The 26,156-nt window shown below is 41.1% G+C and overlaps 1 protein-coding gene across 22 annotated transcripts in view; it reads right to left on the bottom strand.

Moving 5' to 3' along the window:
* CPVL (carboxypeptidase vitellogenic like) overlaps nt 1-26,156 on the bottom strand; it is a 267,444-nt gene that overhangs the window by 82,509 nt on the left and 158,779 nt on the right. For 21 of the 22 annotated variants that reach the window (XM_058446171.1, XM_058446165.1, XM_058446168.1 and 18 more), the window contains one exon: nt 16,975-17,157. In XM_058446171.1, the coding sequence (XP_058302154.1) occupies nt 16,975-17,157 (183 nt within the window). Of the gene's footprint in view, nt 1-10,702; nt 10,925-16,974; nt 17,158-26,156 lie in introns of those variants that run through there. The other variant, XM_058446167.1, reaches the window with a different exon arrangement.

The following is a 26,156-nucleotide window of genomic DNA, read 5'->3' as shown; positions in this document are numbered from 1 at the left end:
CATAGAGATGCACCCCACTGGACCTCTCTTCAAGGATGTACTTGCTGCTCGGCTGCAGGGAGTGCATTCAGCAGGCAGCCCCCAGCTGTCAGCTCCTTCAGGGTCTGCCTCAGCTGCAAAGAGCTGCCTTTCCCAAGATGATGACCTTCCTGGGGCAGCCCAAATTTGGTGAGTGAATGAGCTGGGCATAAAAGGCCTTGCTATTTTGGCCCAGTGTGGGACACTCTGATAGAAAATATGCTCCCAAGAGTTCCTTGCCTGGTTTGTCTGGCCTGTATCAGAGTTTTATTTCTCCCTTGGTCCAGTCTTGCTCCTATACCCTTCCTTCCACAGGTGTTGGTCTCTAACAAACTATTTGCACCCCAAACTTTGCCTCAGTGCCTGCTTTTGGAGGACCTAATCTGTGACTTCAGAGAAGCTCTCTGGCTGGGAGGTGGGGTGTGGTTTGATTACTGTGTTCTGGTTTTCTGCCCACAGTCAGATTCCCATAAATGGACAGAGGAACTTTGCCCCTGTCTGGAAGACAGAGACAAAGAACCCATGAAAGAGGACATCCATCATTGTAGAAGGCGACTGCTGGTGGGGGAGATGAAGATTCTGTTTGCTGATTTCCTTAACAAGCCAAAACTTTTTGCTTTGTTTTGTTTTGTTTGAGACAGGGTCTTACTCTGACGCCCAGGCTGGGGTGCAGTGGCGTGAACATGGCTCACTGCAGCCTCGACCTCCTGGGCTCAAGTGATCCTCCCATCTCAGCTTCCCAAGTAGCTGGGACTACAGGCATGCACCACCACACCTGGTTAATTCCCTTAATTTTTTTTTGTAGGGACAGAGTCTCACTATATTGCCCACCCAGGCTGGTCTTGAACTCCTGGGCTCAAGCGATCCTCCCACCTCAACCTCCCGAAGTGTTGAGATTACAGTTGTGAGCCACCATGCCCAGCCAAAGCTAAAACATTTTTCCAGGGAATTAACTATATTTGATTATCATTGCCTTAAGCCTATTTAACAGTTATTTTCCTCCATTCAATATGTTTTTGAAAACTTCTCATTCCCTCTCATCTAGTCAAATGCAAAAGTGACATTTTTTTGCCTGTTGCTTCCTCCGACCATGTCAGTGTTATCAAGGACCTGCTGAAGACCTTTCTGGAACTGTTCCTTCAGAAACAATTCATAATACTTCCTAAGCTGTTTAAAATTCTTAATAAAACACACAAAAAATGAATTGTCAGCAGTAATTCCAAGAAAGGCAGGTGGCTAGCTGTCTGTCATTCCTTTTGTGGACTATCCGTGAAAATGTTCAAATCCTAGCCTGATCGTCCACTCGAAGGACTATAGTCATTCTTTCCTCCATATTCTAGTTGTGCGTAGTCAAGAAACAAACAAAAGTTAATGTGAGTTTTAGAAAAGCACAATTAGGAAGCTGTGGTTGTTACTGCTTTCTGCAGACGAACCATGCCTCCTCCATCCTCCTCCTTTTAAGAATTCCTCTTTCCTTTAGGGAACAAAGTATTCTATGGTGGTTAGGATGTGCTGCCAAATATTCTGTCCACCACCACCACACCACCCCCTTGCCACCACCACCACATACCCCAAGGGCAGTAGTATGGTTTGGATCTGTGTCCCCACCCAAATCGCTTGTCTAATGGTAATCCCCAATGTTGGAGGTGGGGCCTGGTGGGAGGTGATTGGATCATGGGGCAGATTTCTCATGAATGGTGCTGTCCCCACCACGTCTCCCTTGGTGCTGTCCTGGCAATAGTGAGTTCTCACGAGATCTTGTCGTCTAAAGGTTTAAAGGTGTGTGGCATCTCCCCCGCTCGCTCTTGCCTGCTCCAGCTTTGCCCGCTCCAGCTTTGCCCTCTGCCATAAGTAAAACTCCCTGAGGCCTCTTCAGAAGGAGATGCTGTCATGCTTCCTGTACAGCCTGCAGAACCGTGAGCCAATTAAACCTCTTGTCTTAGAAATTACCCTGTCTCAGGTATTTCCTTATAGCAGTACAAGAACAGACTAATACAGCGGGGCATGTAGCCTAGATCCGGCTACAGTTCATCCCTCCCCACTGCACTCCCCTCACAGGTACTTAAAGACACTGTGGGGTGGTGGAAAGGTTGAAATTTGGATTTTTAAATCTCAGATACTATTACTGTTCAAAGCCTTAAGCAAGTTTTTCAGGTGAAGCTTCTGTTTCCTCAGTTATGAGTTAGTAAATACCATGACATAGTTTATAGGATAGCTACTCTGATTCCACAAAATTGTGGATTAAAAAAGTGTGTGGTAGACCGTGGCCTGAGAGCTCACAGATGCCGAATCATCGGTCGCCATCCTTATCATCCCTTTTGACATTCCCATCACCCCTATGAAGTAACTGTTCTCACTCAAGAGTTTCCAGCGTGGTGGCTCATGCCTGTAATTCCAGAACTTTGGGAGGCCAAGGCAAGTGGATCAACTGAGGTCAGGAGTTCGAGACCAGCTTGGCCAATATGGTGAAACCCTGTCTCTACTAAAAACACAAAAATCAGCCAGATGTGATGGTGGGTACCTGTAATCCCAGCTACTTGGGAGGCTGAGACAGGAGAATCACTTGAACCCAGGAGGTGGAGGTTACAATGAGCCAAGATCATGCCACTGCACTCCAGCCTGGATGACAGAGTGAGACTCCATATCAAAAAAAAAAAAAAAAAAAAAAAGTTTCCAGGACCAGTAACCAGCCCACAGCTAGCAAGTGGCAAAATGAAAGTTTAAACCAGGTTTGTCTAACTCCATCTTCTTCTCATGTCATAGACCCCCCTCCAATTGGTGAGGGCTTTCCAGAACAGTCAAGCTTCAGGGTGGCATGCTCCTTCCCTTTGGTTTCCCTAGATGTAATCTCTAGCTGAAGTTCTGATTCCTGTTGGAAACCAGGACATTTTGGGAGAAGCCCCTGAGCACAGTGTGGCAGACCATGGGCCTGAGGGCTCCATAACCTAAAACCAGGTCAAGGTCAAGGTGCAAGTCTTGGTGCAGGGCTTGTGCTTTAGGGGGCTGAGGATGCTTACTAGGGCCATTGAGGAAGTGCCAGGGACACCAGCATGCGGTGATCTCCCTGTGGATACTTAGCCTTTAAGTTGGTGTGGACACACAGTAAACACCATCTCTCAAACAGGGAATCAGTCCTCACAGCTTGGGCATTCCAAACCTTATTCCCCATGACCTCTATTTCAGGACTTCCAAATCAATATCAACAAGGTGGACGTATGAAATAGATGGAGAATCTTCTTCCAATAAAGCTCCTTATATGACTTCCTATTTCTAGAGTTTCCTCACCCTGAATTCATCCTAAAGTTACCATTATAAACTTCCCAAAGAACAGCTTTTAGAATGTGCTTTCAAACCTCTGATGGCTCCCCACTGCTTAAACAATGGAACAGACACTCCTTGCCTACTATCCAGGCCCGATGTTCCCATTCTGGTTTCTCTCCCACCTCTCACTCTCCAAGCTGCAGGCTATGAGCCACACTATGCACTCTGCCCTGTGCCCTGCCCTGTATTCTCTTATCCATGACACTGCCCACCATATTCTCTCTGCTCATTTTGGCCAATTTCAGCATGCATTCTTTTATTAATATCACAAGTTCCCTGATAAAGCCGTAACTTTTCTTAACATTATATGAACCTGGCCTCACCACCAAATCTTAGTGCCTTTGTAAAAAACCCAATTAGCTGGGCGTGGTGGCTCACGCCTGTAATCCCAGCACTTTGGGAGGCCGAGGCAGGCAGATCACCTGAGGTCAGGAGTTTGAGACCAGCCTGGCCAACACGGTGAAACCCCATCTCCACTAAAAATACAAAATTAGCTGGGCATGATGGTGTGTGTCTGTAATCCCAGCTACTTGGGAGGCTGAGACAGGAAAATCGCTTGCACCTGGGAGGTAGAGGTTGCAGTGAGCCAAGATCATGCCACTGCATTCCAGCATGGGCAACACAAAAACAAAACAAAACGAAACAAAAAACCCCAATCTTCTCTCTGTCTATAGGAGGTGGTCACCTTGCGTGTGGATTCAGAGCTAACACTAGATGTGAAATACATTATTTCTCGGCCCTGCTTTAATTATGGTAGGCATGCATATAGGCTCCAATTTTAACTGTACGAGCGCACTGCTGTGATTCCATTATTCCAGTAGTGGATATGCTTGTGAAGTAGAGAAACTCTGGGCTGTAAGCCAAGACTCTAACCTCAGCTCAGACATGAAATGGGTAGGATACTTTAGGGAAGTCACTTAACCTCTGGGTTTCAGTTTCCCTTCCCTGGAAAATGAGACCTAAAATTCATTCCAGCCATTAAATACAACCTAGCTGACATAATCCATCTTGTAGTTTTGGAAGAAATGGAATTGATATTGACAGTGAAAACATAAAATAAAAATAGTAAGGGCTCAAATTGCAATCAGGAAAATCAGCCTGTTGGAGATCATGCAAAACTCATGATTATAGAAGCTATACCCAGTAAGATTCGGTAAAAATGAAAACTGCTCAATGACTCAACATTTTTTCAATGTTTATATGAAAAATAATTTGTGTCAATAAAGATATTTTCAATAAAATAACGATGGAAAAAACAGAAGAGTTTTCTGTCTCCAGGACATTCAGCTTAATGACATTTATTCTAAAAAAAAAAAATCTTAAAGCAATTTGTCAGTATGGCTATTATTCTGATTAAAATTTTTAATCTTTTTTTTTTTTTTTTTTTTTTGAGACAGGGTCTCACTCTGTTGCCCAATCTGGAGTGCAGTGGCACAATCTCAGCTCACTACAACCTCTACCTCCCAAGTTCAAGCAATTCTCATGCCTCTGACTCCTGAGTAGCTGGGATTACAGGTGTGTGCCACCATGCCTAGCTAATTTTTGTATTTTTAGTAGAGATGAGATTTCACCATGTTGGCCAGGCTGGTCTCGAACTCCTGGCCTCAAGTGATCCACCCGCCTCAGCCTCCCAAAGTGCTCGGATTACAGGCGTGAGCAACCGTGCCCGGCCAAAGTTTTAAATTTCTAAATGTGGAGTCAAAACTTCCCTAGGGCTGGCATGTTAAGAATAAAATGTCCTACATTTCAAATGCAGTGACAATATCAACTCAGATAATGAACAGCAACTTTGATATTTGGAGAAAGGCACAGAAAGATCCCAAAAGGGTGGCCTTGAGAGCGATGGCCATGGGTTGTCAACAGACAAGGAGAAAGAGGACTCAACTTCTGGGACCCAGAGATAACACTAGTTAGGGTTTATGGTCAATGCCAGTGCAGAGGCTACCCATGACTTTGGTTATCATGTAGCCTGGGATTTACATTTTGTGTATATTTCTCTCTATCTCAGTGGCTAGAGATAGGTATATGGAGATATATATATATATATATATATATATATATATAGATAGATAGATATAGATATTTACATATCTGTGTAAGCATAGAGAGCATTATGACATTTGCTGAAAGTCCCTACACTATTCCACATTGCATTGCTGGCTAACTGAGCCCCTCTGGGCATTAATGAAATATAGGTATTTCAGATTTTTGTTAGGTGATATCTTAGAAATAAGTTAGTCCAGACCTTGCATTTTACAGACAACTTCTAAATTTGACAGAAGCTCAGAAAGTCTGCTGCTCGGATTATATAACAGGGCAGTGTCCAATCCTTAAAACGGCACCAGTACCAAAGACTTGTTACCTTCTAGGTCAGAGCCAACAAGGAGCAACAAGAAGCACTCGCTCTTCATTGGATCTCTGAAGGCTGGTGGGAGCTGTGTTTGATTTCTCTGGGGCATGGCTTGATGTGAATACACAGGGAAAATTGCTCCCTCTCTCGGTACCGTACTGCTCCCCTAGGAGAGCTGTCATTTCTTTAAGTGGACATTTTAGGTAGCCATCCAGAGACAAGTCTACTTTGGTTTCAGTTTTTTAAATTAAGAGCTGTGGTGTTTGGCAGAGAATGAGGTTGCTTTTTTGGCAGACACATACTCGTGCTTCTGTTTTGTGTGTCTGATGCTGAAAAGCAAGTCCATGGCTAAGGTCCGTTTTCTTCATTATCAGACGCTTGACATTTGGACAGTATTCTTAGATCCAAGCCTCACAGAGAATGCCTTTGTTCACACAGGAGTGCTTTTCCCTCCTCATAACCCTCATCTCCACAAACCACCCCAAACCAATGCTGAGGCACTAAGGGGGAAGGATCTTTGCCAACATTTTAAAATCACCTACACAAAATGGAGATCTCTTGCTGCGTGGTAAAACACTCACTATCACAAACATATGTGGGCCTTGCTTCTTTTGTTACTTGTTTTTTTGGCAGCCAGAGGAGTACCATTTCATCTCTAAATGTGTTTTGCATTCACAAGAAGAGTCAGCGGGTTGAGTGTGATATTTGCCACCAGTTTCTGACTGGCAGCCAATTCCTTTTCCCACCTCTGTGGGACATGCTGCCCTGAAGCAGCAATCTGGCCTCCCAAGCTGGACGTTTTATGCAAAGAGTCAAGCAGGACACATGTGGGATGCCAGGCCTAGGAGCATTTCACAAGGCTGGTCCAGGGGATATAAAATAACAGGTGGTGGAGGCAGCCATCAAATAATCTTGAGGAGATCCTGTGTGTGCCTGGTGAGATGTTCATCACAAAGTAGTGTAGCAGATGGGGGGAGGTAACATGTCGACCACTCCCTGGCAGCTCAACATTCAAATATGCCCTTAATGGCCTGAATATTAATAGTCCAACTTTCCCTTATATGTTGATTTTCAATAAACATATTTTCCTGAATCTTGACTATTACGATTTATAATTTTCTTTGTTATATGTACTCTTGTAAGCAATCCAGGGTAATAATAATAAAAATAAAAATAGCAAAATTTACAATGAGCCAGGAATTGCCCTAAGCTTATTAACTTATCCAAACTCTCTCAATAGTCCTATAAGGATACCATACTGGATGGCTTAAACAACAGGAATTTATTTCTCCCATTGGATGCATATTTTAGAAATAAATAAAGGCTAAAAATTCATGTTGTTTTAAAAAAAGAATAGTAAGTCACACACAATGAAAAGAATAGCAGGAAGATAATAAGGATAAAGCACAAATTAATAAAATAGCAAGCAAAAATATAATCGAGAAAAATAAAGATAAAAATTGGTTCTTTGAAAAGAATAAAATTGTTAAACCTCAGGCAAGAGAGGTGCTAATTAAACACCAGAGATCTTAAGAAACATTAAATCATATTAAGATGATGTTACAGGCCGAGCGTGGTGGCTCATACCTGTAATCCCAGCACTTTGGGAGGCCAAGGTGGGTGGATCACTTGAGGTCAGGAGTTCGAGAACAGCCTGGCCAACAAGGTGAAACCCTGTCTCTACTAAAAATACAAATAAATTAGCCAGGTGTGGTGGTACATGCCTGTAGTCCCAGCTACTTGGGAGGCTGAGACATGACCTCATGTCCTAGAAGGCGGAGGTTGTAGTGAGCCAAGATCATGCCACTGCACTCTAGCCTGGGCAGACAGAGTGGGATTCTGTCTCAAGAAAAAAAAAAAGATGATGTTATAAAGCAACTTTGTGTCAATGAATCTGAAATTTTGGATGAAATAGACAAATCCCTGAAAAAAAATTACAGCCTATGAAAACTGACACATAAAGAAACAGAAAAGGTAAGTAATCCCATATCTACTTTAGAAATTGAATCTGCAATTGAAAACCCTCCATTGGAGGGGCTTCAAGATGGCTGCCTGAGGCACCTGGCTGTCACCTCCTTCACAAAGAAGGACCAGAGTGGCAAATAGATAATTAGATGTCAAACAGAACATCTAAAGAAAACAATGGAATTTAGCAGGAAAGTGACTGAGAACTTCTGAGCATAGAAGGAAAGGGAAGTGAAGAAGCTGACCCAGCCAAGATCAACTCAGAGCCAGGGGAAACTCCCACTGTGGGTAAAAGGTAAGTGAGAGATTCCCAGCAGTCAGCAGTCCATATTCCCACCACAGATTCCTAAAATTTTAGCCACAGGAGAGCCCCTCAGCCCTCACAAGCCCTGAGACTAGTATAAAGAGATGCCTGGAGTCCATGTAATGACATTATTCTACAGAAGATGTTCACACTGGGTCCCACACATCCCTTGAGATTCAAGCAGCTATGGCATGGTGCCATTTTGAGAGCCCGGCCCCCACCAGACTACATCACACCTTGGGGCTCAATACCCCCTACATATCTACATCCCTAAACCCCTGCAGACACCCCCCTACATCTACCCAAAGGTTTACAGCATCATGATACTGGCTGGAGTCAGCAGTGCAGATGCGTCCCCAAAACTTTAGCTCATGCAATGTCTTACACCCCAAGGAATGGGTAGTGAAACACATTGGGGAGGCTGCCCTAGGGACAAAGGGAGCCAAAGCATGTACTCTCCAGAGCCTGAGAGCTGCCTGCCTGGGGCCGTTGCCACTGACAGCAAATCCTTACCCCCCAGCAGCAGGGTTGCTGCACACCTGCACATATCTTAAGGGGGCCTGGGAACTGGCTCACCCAGGCACAGTCCAAGGACCTGAGGACAGGCCCATCTAGCCTGCCTCTTGGCCCAAGGGCACCATCCAAGGTCCTGGAGATCAACCTGGTCTGCTTGCCACCAGGAGACCTAAAAACAAGTCTGCCTGTCTGCCACCACCACCAGTGCCCACACGCATCATCTGGGAACCAGGAGGTCAACCTACCACCCCCACTGCCACTGGTGCCCACATACATCATCAAAGTGCCTAAAGATACCCATTGCTACTACAACTGGCATCCTGGTGTGCCATTCGAGGTCCTGGGGATTGATCAACCCCACACACTGCCACAGGCATCACCCACATATGCCATCTAGAGGCCTAGGCACAGGCCTGCCTCTGCACTGCCTTCACCTGTGCCCATGAACATTATCCAGGAGTCTGGGGATTGACCTACCCCACCCACTGCCACTGGCATGCATACATGCCTTCCATGGAGCTGAAAATGGGCCCACACAGGTTGCCAGTGCCTGTGCATGTTGTCTGGGGGCCTGGGAATTGATCAGCCCTGCCTGCCACAGCCTTTGTATGCACACACCATTGCAGGGCCTGAGGACAGCTCCAGCTCACCTGGCCCCACCCTCACCAGTGCCTGTGGGCATTGTCCAGAGGCCTGGGAATAGGCCTGCCCTGCACATCCACACCTGGGGGTGCTAAGGACAGGCCTCCCCAGCCTGCCAGTGCATATGCGCATTATCCAGAGGCCTAGAGATCAATACACCTTTCCCGCCAATGCTGGAGCCAATGCATTCCTTCCAGGGACCTGAGGATGTCCACTCCCAGCCTGTTGCCATCACCTCCACCAGCACTCACCTGCATATGTACCACCTTGGGGCTGGGGGACTGGCCCACCAAGTTTGCTGCCATCAGTGCTAGTGCCCACTGCTGCTATTGCCATTGCTGATGCCATGCACACTGCTCAGGAGTTCAGTGATCCACTTGCCAGCCTGGCCTACTGCTGCCACTGCCAGTGCTTTAGCAAGTCACCTGGAAGCCTGTATTAGTCTGTTCTCATACTGCTAATAAAGACATACCTGAGACTGGGTAATTTATAAGGGAAAGAGGTTTAATGGGCTCACAGTTCCACATGGCTGTGGGGGGGGCACTCACAAACATGCTGGAAGGCAAAGGAGAAGCAAAGGCCCATCTTATAGGGCAGCAGGCAAGAGAGCTTGTGTGGAGGAACTCCCTTTTATAAAACCATCAGATCTCACGAGACTTATTCACTATCACGAGAACAGCACAGGAAAGACTTGCTCCCATGATTCAATTACCTCCCACCGGGTCCCTTCTATGACATGTGGGGATTATGGGAGCTACAACTCAGGATGAGATTTGGGTAGGGACTCAGCCAAATAATATGAAGGCCCAAGGATCAGCCCACTCAGACCTGCTTCTACCAGTTTCCATGTATGCCACCTGGGAACCCAAGAAACAGCATACTGGTGCCAAAGAACTGGCCCACCTGGTGTCCCAATCCATAGCAAAACCTCACTACAGCATCTACTAAAAACCACAGCCTAACCCACTGAGGAACTCAAAGATACCACAGACACTGATTATAGCTGAAGAAGTCATCTGAAGACTACATTACTGTGCCCACTCAAAATCAAAACCAAAGTGCCCTACACAACCAACCCTATAGACACATCTATTGGAAAACATCTTTCCTACAAAAGTCAATTAAAAAAATCAGAAGAAGGGACTGTTACACCAGATTCACAGGTATCAATGTAAAAACAAACAAACATGAAAAAGCAAGGAAATGTGATATGTGTAAAAAAACAATAATTCCCTAGCAACAGATTTCAATGAAAAATAAATCTATGAAATATCTGGGAAAGATTTCATAATAGTGTTATTAAAGAAGCTTAGCGAGATACAAGATAACAGAGATAAATAAGAGAAGGAAATCAAAAACAGTTCATAATCAGAATAAGAAATTCATCAGAGATTGATACATAAAAAAGAACCAATCAGAAATTCTGTAACTGAAGAATTCAATGAATGAAACAAAAAAATATAATCAAGAGCTTCAATAATAGAGATCAAGCAGAATACTTTTTGAACTAGAAGAAATGTCTTTTGAAATAACTCAGACAAAAAAGTACATATATATAAAGTTTAATAAAGAACAAAGAAAGCCTACATGACATATGGAACACCATAAAGCAGGCAACCAAATATTCACATTTTGGGTGTTCCAGAAGAAGGAGAGGTAAGCAAAGGCATAGAAAGCTTACTTAATGACATTATAGCCCAAAACTTCCGAAGTCTTGCAAGAGATATAGGCATCTAGAACAGGAAGCTCAAAAATCTCCAAATGGATTCAATCCAAAAATGTCTTCTCCAGGGCATATTACAGTTATACTGTCAAAAGTCAAAGACAAAGAAAGAATTCTAAAATTAGCAAGAGAAAATTGTCAAGGCACATATAAGGGAATCCCTATCAGACTAACAGTTTTCTCAGCAGAAACTTATATGCCACGAGAAAATGAGATGATATATTCAAAGTGCTGAAAGAACAAAACTGACAACCAAGATTACTATACCCACAAAGCCATCCTTCAAAAAAGAAGGAAAAAGAAAGTCTTTCCCAGACAAGCAAAAACTAAGGACATTCATTACCATTGGACTGGCCCTACAAGAAATGCTTAAGGCAGTCCTATATCTGGAAGTGAAAGGACAATACCTACCATCAAGAAAACATGCAATTATAAACTCACTGGCTTCTCATAAATGAGAAAGAGAAAAGACTCAAATGTTACTACTACAGAAAACCATCAAACCAAAATGATAAGCAATAAGAGAGGAAGAAAGGAACAAAGGATATATAAAACAACCAGAAAACAATTAACAAAATGGCAGAAATAAGTTCTCACCTATCAATAATAACTTTGAATGTAAATGGATTAAATTTCCCACATAAAAGACATAAACCGGCTGAATGGATAGAAATAAAATATGATCTAACTATAAGCTACTGTGTTAGGCCATTCTGCATCATAATAAAAACATACCTGAGGCTGGGTAATTTATAAAGGAAAGAGGTTTAATTGGCTTACAATTCTGTAGGCTATACAAGCATGGCACCAACATTTGCTCAGCTTCTGATGAGGGCTTCAGGAAGCTTACAATTATGGCAGAAGGCAAAGTGGGTGCATGTGTTTCACATGACAAGAGCAGGAACAAGAGAGAGAGATGGAGGAGGTCCCAGACTCTGTTAAATAACCAGGTCTCACAGGAACTGAGTGAAAACTCACTTATCACCAAGGGACTGGTGCAAAGCCATTCATGAGGAATCTTCCCCATCACACAATCACCTCCCATCAGGCCCCATCTCCAATATTGGGAATCACATTTCAACATAAGACTTGGAGGGGACAAACATCCAAACCATATCAGCTACCTACAAGAAACTCACATCAGCTGCAAAGACACATACAGACTGAAAGTAAAGGAATAAACAATTATATTCCATGTAAACAGAAACCAAAAGTGAGAAGGAGTAGCTGTACTTAGATAAAACAGATTTCAAGATAAAAATTGTAAAAAAAAGTTTTCAATTTAGCAAGAAGATATGACCATCCCAATTATATTAAATATATGCAGCCAACACTGGAGCACACAAATATATAAAGCAAATAGTATTGGATCTGAAGGGAGAGATAGGCTCCAATACAGTAATAGTTGAGGACTTCAACAAACAGTCTCAGAATTTGCCATCATTTAGACAGAAAAATAAGAAAGAAACGTCAGATTTAAACTGCACTTTAGACAAAATAGAACTAACAGACATTTACAGAACATGTTATCCAACTGCTACATAATGCATTTTTTTCTCATCAGCACAGGAAACATTCTCTAGGACAGATCATTTGTTATGCCATTAAACAAGTCTCAACAAATGTAAAATAATCAGAATCATATCAAGTATATTCTAAGACTACAATGGAATTAAACTGGAAATCAATACCAAGGAAAACTTTGGAAACTGTACAAATACATGAAAATTAAAAACATGCTCCTGAATGACCATTGAATCAATTAAGAAATCAAGAAGAAAATTTAAACATTTCTTGAAACAAATGAAAATGGAAACGCAAAATACCAAAACCTATAGGATACAGCAAAAGTAGTGCTAAGATGGAAGTTTATAGTAATAAATACCTACATCAAAAAAGTAGAAAGTGTTTAAATATACAACCTAAAGATGCATCTTTAAAAAACTAGAAAAGCAAGAACAAACCAAACCCAATATCTTTTGTTCTAAACCCAAAATTAGAACAAAGGAATAATAAAAATCACAGCAGAACTAAATGGAATAGAAACTAAAAAGAAATACAAAGGATCAATGAAACAAAAAAGCCTGTTTTTAAAAAAGATAAATAAAATCAATAAACTAGACTAGGCTATACTAATCAAGAAAAGAAGAGAGAAAACCCAAATAAATAAAATCAGAAATGGAAAATGAGACATTACAATTGATACCATAGAAAAACAAAGGATCATCAGACTATTATGGACAATTTTAGCCTAACAAACTGGAAAACCTAGGGGAATGGATAAATTCCTGGACATATACAGCCTACCAAGATTGAACCAGGAAGATATAGAAAACTTGAACAGACCAATAAAGAATAATAAGATTGAATCAGTAATAAAAATTCTCCCAACAAAGGAAAGTCTAGGACTGGATGACTTTTCTGCCAAATTCTACCAAACTTACATGAAAGAGCTAACACAAATTCTTCTCAAACTAATTCTTTAAAATTAAAGAGGAGGCAATTCTTTCTAATTCATTCTACAAGGCCATCATCCTGATACCAAAACCAGACAAGGACACACACAAAAAGAAAACTACAGGCCAATCTCCCTAATGAATATAGATGTAAAAATCTTCAACAAAATACTAGCAAACAGAATCCAACAACACATCAAAAAGATAATACACCATAATCAAGTGGAATTTATCCCAGAAATGCAAGGACGGTTCAACATATGCAAATCAATAAACATGATACATCACATCAACAGAATGAAAGACAAAAACCGTAAGTTTATCTCAATAGATTAAGAAAAACATTTGATAAAATCCAACATCCCTTCATGATAAAAAACTGTCAACAAATCAGGCATAGAAGGAACATACCACAACATAATAAAGGCCATATACGACAAACATCATCATACTGAATAGGAAAAAGCTGAAAGCATTTCCTCTAAGAATCGGAACAAGATAAGAATGTCCCCTTTCACCACTCCCATTCAACATAGTACCAGAAGTCCTAGCCAGAGCAACTGGGTAAGAAAAAGAAACAAAAGGCATTCATACTGAAAAAGAGCAAGTCAAACTGTTTCTCTTTGCAGATGACACAATCTTTTATACAGAAAAAACTAAAGACTCCACCGAAAAACTTTTCAGAACTGATAAATGAATTCAGTAAAGTTGTAAGATACAAAATCAATATACAAAACTCACTAGCATTTCTATACACTAATAATGAACTAGCTAAAAAAGAAATCAAGAAAGCAATCCCATTTACAATAGCTACAAAAGAAATAAATAACCTTAAAATAGATTCAATCAAGGAGGTAAAAGATCTCTACAAGGAAAACTATAAAATGCTGATGTAAGAATTTGAACAGGACACAAATGGAAGACACTTCATGCTCATGGATTGGAAAAATTAATATTGTTAAAATGATCATACTGAATAAAGCAATCTACAGGTTCAATGCATAACTATTAAAATACTAATGGCATTTGTCACAGAAGTAAAAAAAAGTTCTAAAATTCACATGGACCACAAAAGACCCCAAATAGTCAAAGCAATACTGAGCAAAAAGAACAAAGCTGGAGGCATCACACTACCTGATTTCAAAATATACTACAAAGCAATAACAACCAAAACAGCAAGGTATTAGTACAAAAACAGGCACATAGACCAATGGCGCAGAATAGGAAACCCAGAAATAAATCCACGTATTTATAGCCAAATAATCTCTGACAAAGCTGACAACAACATACACTGGGGAAAGGACAACCTCTTCTATGAATGGTGCTGAGTAAACTGGGATCCATATGCAGAAGAATGAAACTAAACCCCTACCTCTCACCACATACACATAGAATAAGCTCAAAAACTAAACCCCTATCTCTCACCTTATCTATGTAAAATAAGCTCAAAATAGATTAAAGACTTAAACATAAGACTCAAAATGATAAAACCACTAGAAGAAAACAGGGGAAACACTTCAGGACACTGGTGTAGGTAAAGCTTTTATGGCTAAGACCCCAAAAGCATAGGCAATAAAACCATAAATAGACAAATGGGTCTACATTAAACTAAAAAGTTTCTTCACAGCAAAGGGAACAATCAATAGAGTGAAGAGACAACCTGTAGAATAGGAAAAAATATCTGCCAACCTTCCATCTGACCAAAGACTAATATCCAGAATATACAAGGAACTCAAGCAACTGAAGAGCACAAAACATAAATAATACCATTAAAAAGTGAGAAAAGGGCCAGGCGCGGTGGCTCAAGCCCGTAATCCCAGCACTTTGGGAGGCCGAGGTGGGCAGATCACGAGGTCAGGAGATCGAGACCATCCTGGCTAACAACGGTGAAACCCCATCTCTACTAAAAATACAAAAAATTAGCCAGGCGTGGTGGCAGGCGCCTGTAGTCCCAGCTACTCAGGAAGCTGAGGCAGGAGAACGGCGTGAACCAGGGAGATGGGGCTTGCAGTGAACCGAGAGATCCCGCCACTGCACTCCAGCCTGGGTGACAGAGCAAGACTCCGTCTCAAAAAAAAAAAAAAAAAAAGTGAGAAAAGGATCTTAACAGACATTTCTCAAAAGAAGACATACAGGTGCCCAACAGGTATATGGAAAAATGCTCAACATCACTAATCATCAGGGAAATGCAAATTAAAACCACAATAAGGTATCATCTCATTGGAGTTATAATGGCTATTACCAAAAAGACAAAAAATAACAGATGCTGATGAGGATGCAGAGAAAATGAACTCATACACTATTGGTAGGAATGTAAATTAGTACAGCCATTATAGAAAACAATATGTAAGTTTCTAAAAAAAACTACAAATACAATTACCATATGCTGCAGCAATTCCACTACTTGGTATTTTTCTAAAGGAAAAGAAATCAGTATATCAAAGGAAGATCTGCACCCCATGTTTATTATAGTACTATTCACAATAGCCATGACATGGAATCACCCCAAGTGTCTATCAACAGATGAATGGATTTAAAAAATGTGGCATATATACACAATGGAATATTACTAAGCCATAAAAAAGAATGAAATCCTATCACTTGCAGTGACATGGATGGAACTGGAGGTCATTATGTTAAAGGAAATAAGCCAGGCAAAGAAAGACAAATATCATATGTTCTCACTCATACGTGGGAGCGTAAAAAGTTAATTTCATGGAGGTAGAGAATAGAATGATAGTTACCAGAGGCTGGGAAGTGGGGATGGGTGGGAAGACGAAGAGAGACTGGTTAAGGGGTGCAGACAGTTAGATAGAAGGAATAAATTCTAGTGTTCAATAGCACAGTAGGGTGACTATAGTTAAGAATGATTATTGTATATTTCAAAATAGCTAGAAGAGATTTGAAACGTTCCCAATATGATGAGATGATACATGTTTGAGGTGATGGATATCCTAAATACCCTGATTTGGTCATTAACATTAAATACATGTATCAAAATATTACATGTATTCTATAAAGATGTACACTTACATATCAACAACAACAAAACCCTTCCCTCAAAGAAATCTCCAGGCCCAGATGGCTTCACCAGTGAATTCTCCTAACACTTAAAGATACTGTTTCCAACAACAGAAAGAGGAAACACGTCCCAACTTATTTTATGAGGCCAATATAACCATGATTCCAACACTTGAAGAGGACATTACAAGAAAGGAAGATGATGAGAGTAACATCTGACCCCAAAGTGGAGGTTGCACTAGGGTATCAGCTAGAGAGATTTTGTCCTGAGGCTCCACATGTAATAGAAAGATGTGATCATACATTTGCCAGAGGAGATTGTGATGAAACTTCCTTTTATAATTTGTCAAGTTCTCTCCCCAAATAGACTGCAATTCTCTCATTAATGATTTGCCTCTTTGGACTGAGCACTGTCTTTTTAATGAATTGTCTCCTTACCTCCTGAACAATGCCTAAACTTTTGTCTGGTTTTATATTTAGTCCTATGTATTTATGAACTCAGACCACTCTTCTCTGTGGAAAGTAGGGCCACAGAAGACACACACTGGCTGTTGTATGGCTTTGCTTAAGGTCGGCCATGTCTCACTGGTATTCAGGCTTTATTTTCAATCCCACTCTCCCATTCCCACAACCTGCCTGCTCCCAAGCATCTTCCTACCTGATGGAAGTCACCCACTTGCCGGATGTAACCAGCCACTTCACTGTCAGATTTAAAGATCTTCCAAACTTTTTTTTCTGCCTTCTTGTATTCCTGGGATCCTTTCCAGTCCATGCCCATCAAGGAGCGCTCTGTCAGGGCAGCTGCCACGATGATGTCCAGTTGGCCATTGTAGATCAGAACCTGAAATGAAATCAAGCCATCAGCAAATGCAAGATTTAGGAGGTGAAGCTCATGAATCGAGCTAGGTATAAATAGTGAGCCAGCGAGAGATAAAAAGAGACATGAATCTCTCTGAGATTTTCTTCTAGTTAGCCATAAACAACAACAATCTGAAATAAACTCAAGCCTTGTCTCTACCATTGCATTCTTCATAGTAATCTGCATAAAGGCCTCTCTTGGCTGCAAAAACATTTGTGTTGTATTACTCAGTGATACATATATATAGGTTTTACTTGGATTTATGGCTATGTTAAGAAGGAAGACTGGTTACATTTTAGTGGAACTAAGGAATACTACCCCCTAGGATTTTCATGAAGCCTGCATTTCATTAACTTCAACTTCAGGCACTGCAGTCGCTGGCAAGCTGAGCATTCTCTTGGGTATTGCTAATCCATATTGTTCTCCTCTCCTACATTGATTTCAGTAGCAAGTATAATTTTTTTGCAGCAGCAGACAGAGAGATTCAGATGCCTCAAATTTGTTTCTTGCTGGAAGCAACTATGCCTGCCATGCCACTTGCAAAACTTCATTTTTAAAAATATGATAGCTGCTTGTCAACAGTGAGGAATGTTCTTTCTTCCTAGAATACATTTTTGTGTGTGTGTCAAACTGATGGTTATCATAGGAAAAACAACACTGAGGTAACTCTTTAATCCTAAAACAATTTTCAATTTGCTTGAAAAAAGAATTCAGATAATTCCCAATTCTGATAAAGTTGTAGAACTAATGGGGACAGTATAAAATGGCTCTACTTTTCAGAAAATCAGTAGCCAATTTTCTGCCCCCAAACTTAAAAATGTTGAAATTCCTCGTCCCGGTAATTTCAACTTGTAGAACATATTCTAGGAAAACAGGTCCAAAGAAATTTTTAAAAATTATATATATTCATTGAGCCTTATAATGAAAAACTCAAACACAATCCAGAAGTCCTATAATTGAGTAGGTAAATGCACAACAGTCTAAGAATTCTATAGGATATTCTAACACCATTTAAAATGTTTCATTGAACCATGATGCAATGTGAGAAATGCTTATCACATAATGTTAAATATGAAAGCAGAAAGTCAAGTATAATGTATATCACAATTATAACTATAAAAATCAATGTACATATTCACATATATTAATACAAAGTTTGAAAAATGTTAATATTTAGATGGTGGAAATCTGAGTAATATACTCTCCTTTTTTTCCTACTCTTATGCTACTTTTATGCAACTAACATATTAATTATCATAAAGTATTGCCACTCCACCTCCAACAAAGAGGTCGGCCTCAACCCCATGCTACCTTTGATCTATTTGAAGGCTCTGATTTGGCCCGAGTGGAGACCTTTGGTTGAATCCTCAAATTGGATATAAAATATTTCACTGCATATGTTTCCGTCTTTCCCTTTATGGTGCGGGCTTCTTAAAAGGCTCAAACATAATTAAAAGCCCAGGACTTTTACACACTCCAAATCCTCAAGCAGCAGTGGGACAGCAGTCAGACCAAGATGAAAGAGCCCTGGGCCCCCACTGCAGGAACACGGGGCCTTTCATGTTACTCAGTCACCATCACCACCCCCACTCTCCTAAGAAGAAACCCACAGGAAAATCCTGATAGATTTAAAGCCTGTTAAAAAAATTCAGCTGAACTCCGGTAATAAAATATTTGCATTGTTTACATAGAGAAATTACCTCAAAGACCTTGAGCACTTATGGCCTCTGCAAAACCTCCTATAGTTGTTTTGGCCAACAGTATGGAAACAATTATATAAGATTAGTACCAGTGAACAAGACTTAATTACTTCACCATTCTACGAAGACCTGATTATAGCTGATTAGCAAAGATCATCAAGCATAAAGTGATTCTTCTTCTAGAATTCAGTGTAAAAGATGCTGATCAATCAGCAAATTCATAGTGCATCCATTTAGTTTTACTCTCTATGGCCACTATAGGCAGCTTGCATCTCTCATGTGTCTCCCACAGCTTTGTTTACTTACGATCATTACTATATTTTGAAATCAATGTGATTTTTTTCATCCTTAAGGGACAATAGCAAAGTCCCCATGTTACAGCAAAACAAATTTATCTGTACAGCATTATATTACATGTTGAACTGACGTGGAATGAGGACCATCCCTGAGTTGTTAGTCGAGACTCATCTTGTTAGTTAAGACTTAGAACAAGAGCACCAACTCTCTGGACCAAGAAACAGTGAAGAGCTGAACTGCACAATCTCGCACAGGTGAGGTGTAGGTGTGTAGAAGATCTACTTTTGGGTACAAATGGAAATCCTTCCTTTGCAAAGCAAGGAAACCATTTCATATTTCTGAAGGGCACATAAGTCAAATGCAACAAAAAAGAAATCAGAATAATGATCATGAGAAGTGATTTTAAAGGCAGGCCAGCATTAAATATAAGAATTCCAGAGCTCTTATTTTCACCTAAACGTCACATTTACTCTCATGAGCCCCTATAGGAATATCCCAGTTAGGTGCCTCTAGGCTGGATGAGTGGATGAGATAGCCTAGGACCCAGTGACTGAGCATGAGAAGCAGGTGGGTATGGCATAGGGGTGGTCCTGAAGCCCAAGGGCACACGCTGGCTACCCACACCCTGTTAGAAAAGTTCCAGGCAGGACCTTAGCTCTGACAGGGACAGGTTGGCCAAGTATGTCTACATACTCATCCCACTTCTCCCCCGGTAGGGTGACCAACTGTCCCAGTTTGCCCTGGACAGGAGTTGCCCAGCAAGACATTCAGTGCTAAAAGTGGCACACTCTGGAGCAAATGTACCCCTGAGGCTTGCTGGTATTTTAAGCAACAAGGTCTAAAGACAGAAAGGAGGAGACAGAGGTGAATGCAACTTTTAGCTACACTTCCCTTGTCAATAGTGATTGGAACAAAACAAGGAATAAGGAAAGAGCTGGTTGGAGTTGGTTTCCAGCGACGTACCAGGCAGTGCCCTGAACATGTACTTCCTCACTTTCCTTTCTGGCCAGCTGTAGGCCTCTGGTAAGGGAGCAAAGCCACTGCTTTTAGAGACTTCTTTTACTCCTTAGAGGGCTGGCTGCTTAGCTTAGTGAAATTGATGGTTACGCAATGTCACAGAAAAATGCTTATGAAAAAAAATCAATGAAAAACTGAGACTTCACTTGTTTGTACTCTAATTATCACATATTTCAAAATGCTTCAAACCTGGGGAAAGAACAAATCAAAATACAGTTATTTGAGCTGTGGTTGATTTGTTTTAGATTGGCTATTTTCTAGGTTTCTGTTTTGTTTTCTTTTTGGCAAATGTGGTTACAATCCTTTTTTTTTTAATTTATTTTTTTTAAGAGACAGAGTCTCACTATGTTCCCCCAAGCTGGAGTGCAATGGCACAATCTTGGCTCACTGCAACCGCCACCTCCTGGGCTCAAGCCATCCTCCCATCTCAGCCTCCCAAGTAGCTGGGACTACAGGTGCATGCCACTACACCCAGCTAATTTTTTTGTATATTTTGTAGAGACACGGTTTCACCATGTTGCCCAGGCTGGTCTTGAACTCCTGGGCTCAAGCAATCTGCCCACTTCAGCTTCCTTCCCAAAATGCTGGGATTACAGGCATGAGCCACCACACCTGGCCATAGAATGCTTTGTATTTATTGATTATTTTTCTTCAACTTTTAAGTTCAGGGGAACATGTGCAGGTTTGTTACATAGGTAAATGTGTGCCATGGTGGTTTGCTGTACAGATCATCTCATCACCTAGGTATTAAGCCCAGCATCCATTATCTATTCTTCCTGATGCTCTCCCTCCCCCAACACCCTCCTGACAGGCCCCAGTATGTGTTGTTCCCCCCATGTGTCCATGTGTTCTCATCATTTAAAATAATTCTTAAAAAAGTTTAATTAATTAATTAATTAATTTAGAGACCAGGTTATGAGACTGGCTATTTTTCGTACTTTTGGTAGAGACAGGGTAATCACCATGTTGCCAAAGCTGGTCTCAAATTCTGGGCTCAAGTGATCCACCTGCCTCCTAAAGTGCTGGGATTATAGGCATGAGCCACTGCACCCAGCCTAGAATGCTTTTATAATGAGAAAAAAAAAAAAAAAGAACAATAATGCTATGAGGTTGGACACCTCAGTTTGGCAAAAGATGAGTCTTTTGGAGAAATAATTTGTAAGAATTCAAATACTACCATACCAGCTCTCATTTTTTTCATGACCACTAGGTAAAAAGCTTAATTTTAGTTCATAGACAATCTTTAAAAACTCATTCCAGAATTCAAGCATTTATAAGAGATGGCATTTGGTGACTTGGACAACAAGCATCTTTTTTTTTCCTCTTTGTCAAAAGGCAGAGATGAGAAAAGCATTTTTATCATTACTAATTCTTTCTTGCTTTTCAACATGCTTTCATGTACATAGAGCTTTATTCTTGTACTGCTTTACAAGGTCAGGAAGGGAAGTGTTCCACCGTCGGCCTCCACTTTACTGTTACGGAAACTGTGATACTGTGAGGCAAGAGAATGAGTCTTAGATCCCGACTTCCACCCTTCTACCTAAAATTTTTCCTTAAGAAAAGAGCTAAGTTCCTTCAAACCAACAAGCATTTATTGACTCCCTGCAGCTAACCATTTAGTGCTACCAAAAGCTGCTGGGAACTGAGAGTTAGTTGCATATGAGACACAGTTCACATCTCCGGTTCAGAAACAATCTTGCTCTGTTTATCTGGCCCTGGTGACATCTCTTAGTCACCTCTCACTTTGGCTCTATGGACAGGATGTGTGCGAGGGCATTACTCACAGTTGGTGGGGAGTGGCCTTGCTAAACAGCTGTGAAATACCAGCAGTGCCTTAAAAACAGGAGCTCCCCAACTGCGTGCTACATCCCCAGGCCTTGCACAGTGCCTGGTACCCCATAAAACCAATGGACAATTACAGGGTATGGATTCTGCTCTTTAATGGTTTCATGTGGTGCTGTATAGTGATCATCTGCTGCTTTTGCATGCCCAGGTCCACTCTCCCTTCTCCTGGAAACTGTACTTTGGGTCACCCACACCCTCAGTGGATATAGCCCTGGTGGGGGTTGTCAATCACAGTGTCCTGCCTCCTCTGGCAAAGAATGAGCAAATTACCTAAGTAAAGGCACTCAAATGCTCTTTTCCTGGAACTGGAATCATGGGCAGAGGACATAGAGTTCACTGATAAGTCTGCTCATTAGTTTTGCTTCCTAGATCCCTAGAATTTTCCCAAATCTGCTCTCTTTGTTCACCCCACTTCTTCAGTTTTTCCATGAATTCTAAGACCTATCCTGTCTTCCAATCAATTCCTTTCATGCTTCAAGTAAGCAGAGTTGTTTCTGTCACTGAAACCATGAAATCCAAACTCATACACCTTCAGACCAGTGCGGTGCATGCCAACACACCATGACTGGGAACTCGTAGACATGTGGGTGAACTTCCAAGAGCTTCAGCCCCTTTTCTGGACACGAGGATGCTAAGAACTATACAGAATTGTAACGAGAACTAATGAGACCATGTACACAAAGTTCCCAGCACAGTGCCTGACACAGAATAAGAGGTCAGTGAATATTAGGTCCTCCTCCTTCTCAAGCAAGTTGATCATCTGATAATGACTAGAGAGACTCGACAAAGCACTTCTTCTAAATAAACCTTCAGAATATAGGGATGGTCTTTCTGTGTCAAATACTTGGTTGTCAATCTCACTCTTTCAGAAAAAGGCCAACTGTTGGAAGAAATCCAGCCAGGATAAACCTGAACTCTATATATTCAAGCTCTCGAAATAATAACACACCCTTGACTACTAATTTTACATGCATTGGCCACAGCATCTCAGTCTTTTCTTGAAAGTTAGAGCCATAAATTCATGTATTACTCTTTTAAAGGAACTTTTAATTCTGAAGCCTGGAATTCAAAATCACATGGAATTTCCCCACACTTAAATGTTAGAAAAGTGTGGTGAAGACTATGGCTTTTAAAAGGAAGTTTTTGAGTAATAATAAGACTCTCTTGTTGTTTTTCTTATTATGTTCCAGGAACTGTGCTAAGCATTTTACAGCATTCTCAGAAGGCAGGTGTTATTTATCCCATTTTAGGCACAAGGAGGCAGAGGTGCAGGGAGGTAAGTCAGCGTACCATGATCCCCCAATAGGTGACTGAAATTCAAGTTCAGATCAACTTGAGCCCAAACTGTGTGCTTCTAAGTGCTCTTCCACGTTGCCTCACTACTGTCTAAGGTCACTAACCTCCATAAGAACACACCGAACCGGTGCTTTATTCTATATTTGTAATTCCACAAGCAAGTGGCAAACCTAAAGTGTGACTCTTTGACATTAAGGATATATGTTTATAGTTATGTGCATAAACTCTATGGCTGGGTTTGACGCTGACCCCTGCCACTAACTGGCGGTATTATCTTAATTGAGTTAGCCCATCTAGAGCTCAGTTTCTTCATCTGTACAATGGGTATAAGAAAAGTGGCCAGGCTTGGTGGCTCACGCCTGTAATCCCAGCACTTTGGGATGCCGAGGTGGGGGGATCACAAGGTCAGGAGACGGAGACCATCCTGGCTAACATGGTGAAACCCCGTCTCTACTAAAATACAAAAAAAAAAAAAAAAAATTAGCCGGGAGTGGTGGTGGGTGCCTGTAGTCCCAGCTACTTGGGAGGCTGAGGCAGGAGAATGGAGTGAACCTGGGAGGCAGAGCTCGCAGTGAGCCACGATCGCACCACTGCACTCCAGCCTGGGTGACAGAGTGAGACTCCTTCTTACAAAAAAAAAAAAAAGAAGAAGAAAGAAAAGCACACATGAATTGGGAGTATTTATGAAACACGATGCATGTGAAGCATGATAAAGTACACAATGGTACAACAATTTCCAAATGAAATGTTACCTATGGATTAGAATTGTCACTTAGGATGGAGGAGTTAGAACTCCATAAATAACTGCACCAGGCAGGCCATTGACTGGACAGAACAGCAGAAGCTTATAAAAGTAGCCAACACTTTCAGACAGAAGTCTCGACCTCTGGCCCTGCCTCAGCCCCGCAAGACCTGTGCTCACTGAGTGATCTTGGATATGTCATCTACTCACTCTGAGCTTTAATTTTCTCCTCTAAAAAGTGGAAATAGCTACATCCCACAGCTGTCAGGAAAGGCAAATAGGATACCAAACCTAAAGATTTCCTATAACTTGAAGAGCAGGTTTTATCAATGTTTTTATTGCTCTTTATCAAGGATAAACTAAAAAATAAATTCCTATACTGGAGTGCAGGGGTCTTAAGTTGGCTGTGTGAGGCTTGCATTCAGCATACAGATGTATTTGGTTAGTCCAAATGGTGTTGTTGTAACTGTTTTTTCATTTAGATGCCAGTGTTATGGACCACATGTTTGTATCCTCCCAAAACTCAAATGTGGAAAACCTAACAGCCAAAGTGATGGTGTTAGGAGATGGGGCCTTTGGAGGGTGATTAGGGAATAAGAGCAGAGCCCTCATGAATGGAATTAGTGCCCCTACAAAAGAGACCTCAGAGAGCTCTCTATCACTCTTTCCACCATGTGAGGATACAAAAAGAGGTCAGTAGTCTGCAACCCCAGAGAAGATGCTCACCAGAACTGATCATGCTGGTAATCTGATCTCAGATTTCCAGCTTCCAGAACTGTAAGAAACAATTTTTTCTTGTTTTTAAGCCCTTAGTCTATGTTCCTACGTTACAGCAGCCTGAACTAAGACAGTCAGCATTTAAATATTGGGAGATCTGACCATGCTGGGCCTGCATTTCCTCTCAGCCACAATGAGCTAACACTTTGCAGAGCTGTAACCTGAGGCACACCCCCACCCCTGCCCTGGTATCCTCACATACAGAGGCACAGCGCGGTTGTCATTTATTCAATGCTTATGCTATTGTTTTTCTTAGAAGAGAAAAATATTCTCTGTATCCATATCTCTGTCATGGGTAAAAAAGAAAAATCAGTAGGTCTCAATCCAACACTATCCATTTATTTCACTTCCTTCCTGGATTTGCAGGTGGTTAAGTGTTCCCTCTATCTGAAATGGAAGGGAAGTGGCCTTTTGTCTGAGTTGGAGAAGAGAGCATGCTAACTTGTGTATGTAGTGTGTTTTGTTTGTTTGTTTGTTTTTTATTTTACTCATATGAGACCTCTGCCTATTCAACAGACACGTTTATGGAGAGACTAAGGACTAAGTACCATGGGAACAGGTATGGAAAGATGTGACCCCGTCTTCCAAATGCTTCAGGTTTTTTTTTAACTTTTCAAAGCAGTGAATAATCAGAAAAGGAAAGGGAAATTTATGCTTTCATTCTTTAAGTTTTCCTTAGAAGAAGGGCCAAGAAAAGTCAGTTTCACTTAAACCTTTCTAAAATGCTAGTCCTTTTAACAATTCAAATCATAAATTGAATTTTCAGGTTCTAGATGCACATAAATCAGCAGTTTATTCATGAGTTTAACTCTCTCAGCAAGAAAACCTTTTCCTAGTAAAGACCTAATGAAAAGAATCAGATGAGATTAACCCTTATTTTAAATAAGTATGCCTCTGAGGGGTAAAAAATTGAAGGCAGATATAAAGCAACCATTTTAGCCAAAGATACCTGCAGAAGAGTACATTTACAGACACCTAGAAAGATTCCACACTCTATAAACACAGATTTTCACTTAAAATTTAAGTCAGGCGGTGCCACGATGATAATCAAAGGTGAAAAACGAACTCTGTGCTTTTAATACAGCCTGAGAGATTAGGGACAGAAATGTATATAAATGTGCATTTTAGTTTATTTTCATTGTTGCTAGCATGAAAGGCTAAGACTGAAAATAAATCATGTGAGGTCCACTTACTGTTCTAAACTTTATCCATTTTTTTTTTGTTGTTAAAAAAAAAAAACAAACAAACACACATGTTACTGACAGAGAACACAAAACTTTTCTCTTTATTCCCTGCTTACAGCTCTT

The sequence above is a fragment of the Hylobates moloch genome, unplaced genomic scaffold (genome assembly GCF_009828535.3).
Source record: "Hylobates moloch isolate HMO894 unplaced genomic scaffold, HMol_V3 SCAFFOLD_1, whole genome shotgun sequence".
NCBI classification, from domain to species: Eukaryota; Metazoa; Chordata; class Mammalia; order Primates; family Hylobatidae; genus Hylobates; species Hylobates moloch.
The sequence above is the reverse complement of the archived record's forward strand: the minus strand, read 5'-3'. Positions and strand labels throughout refer to the sequence as shown.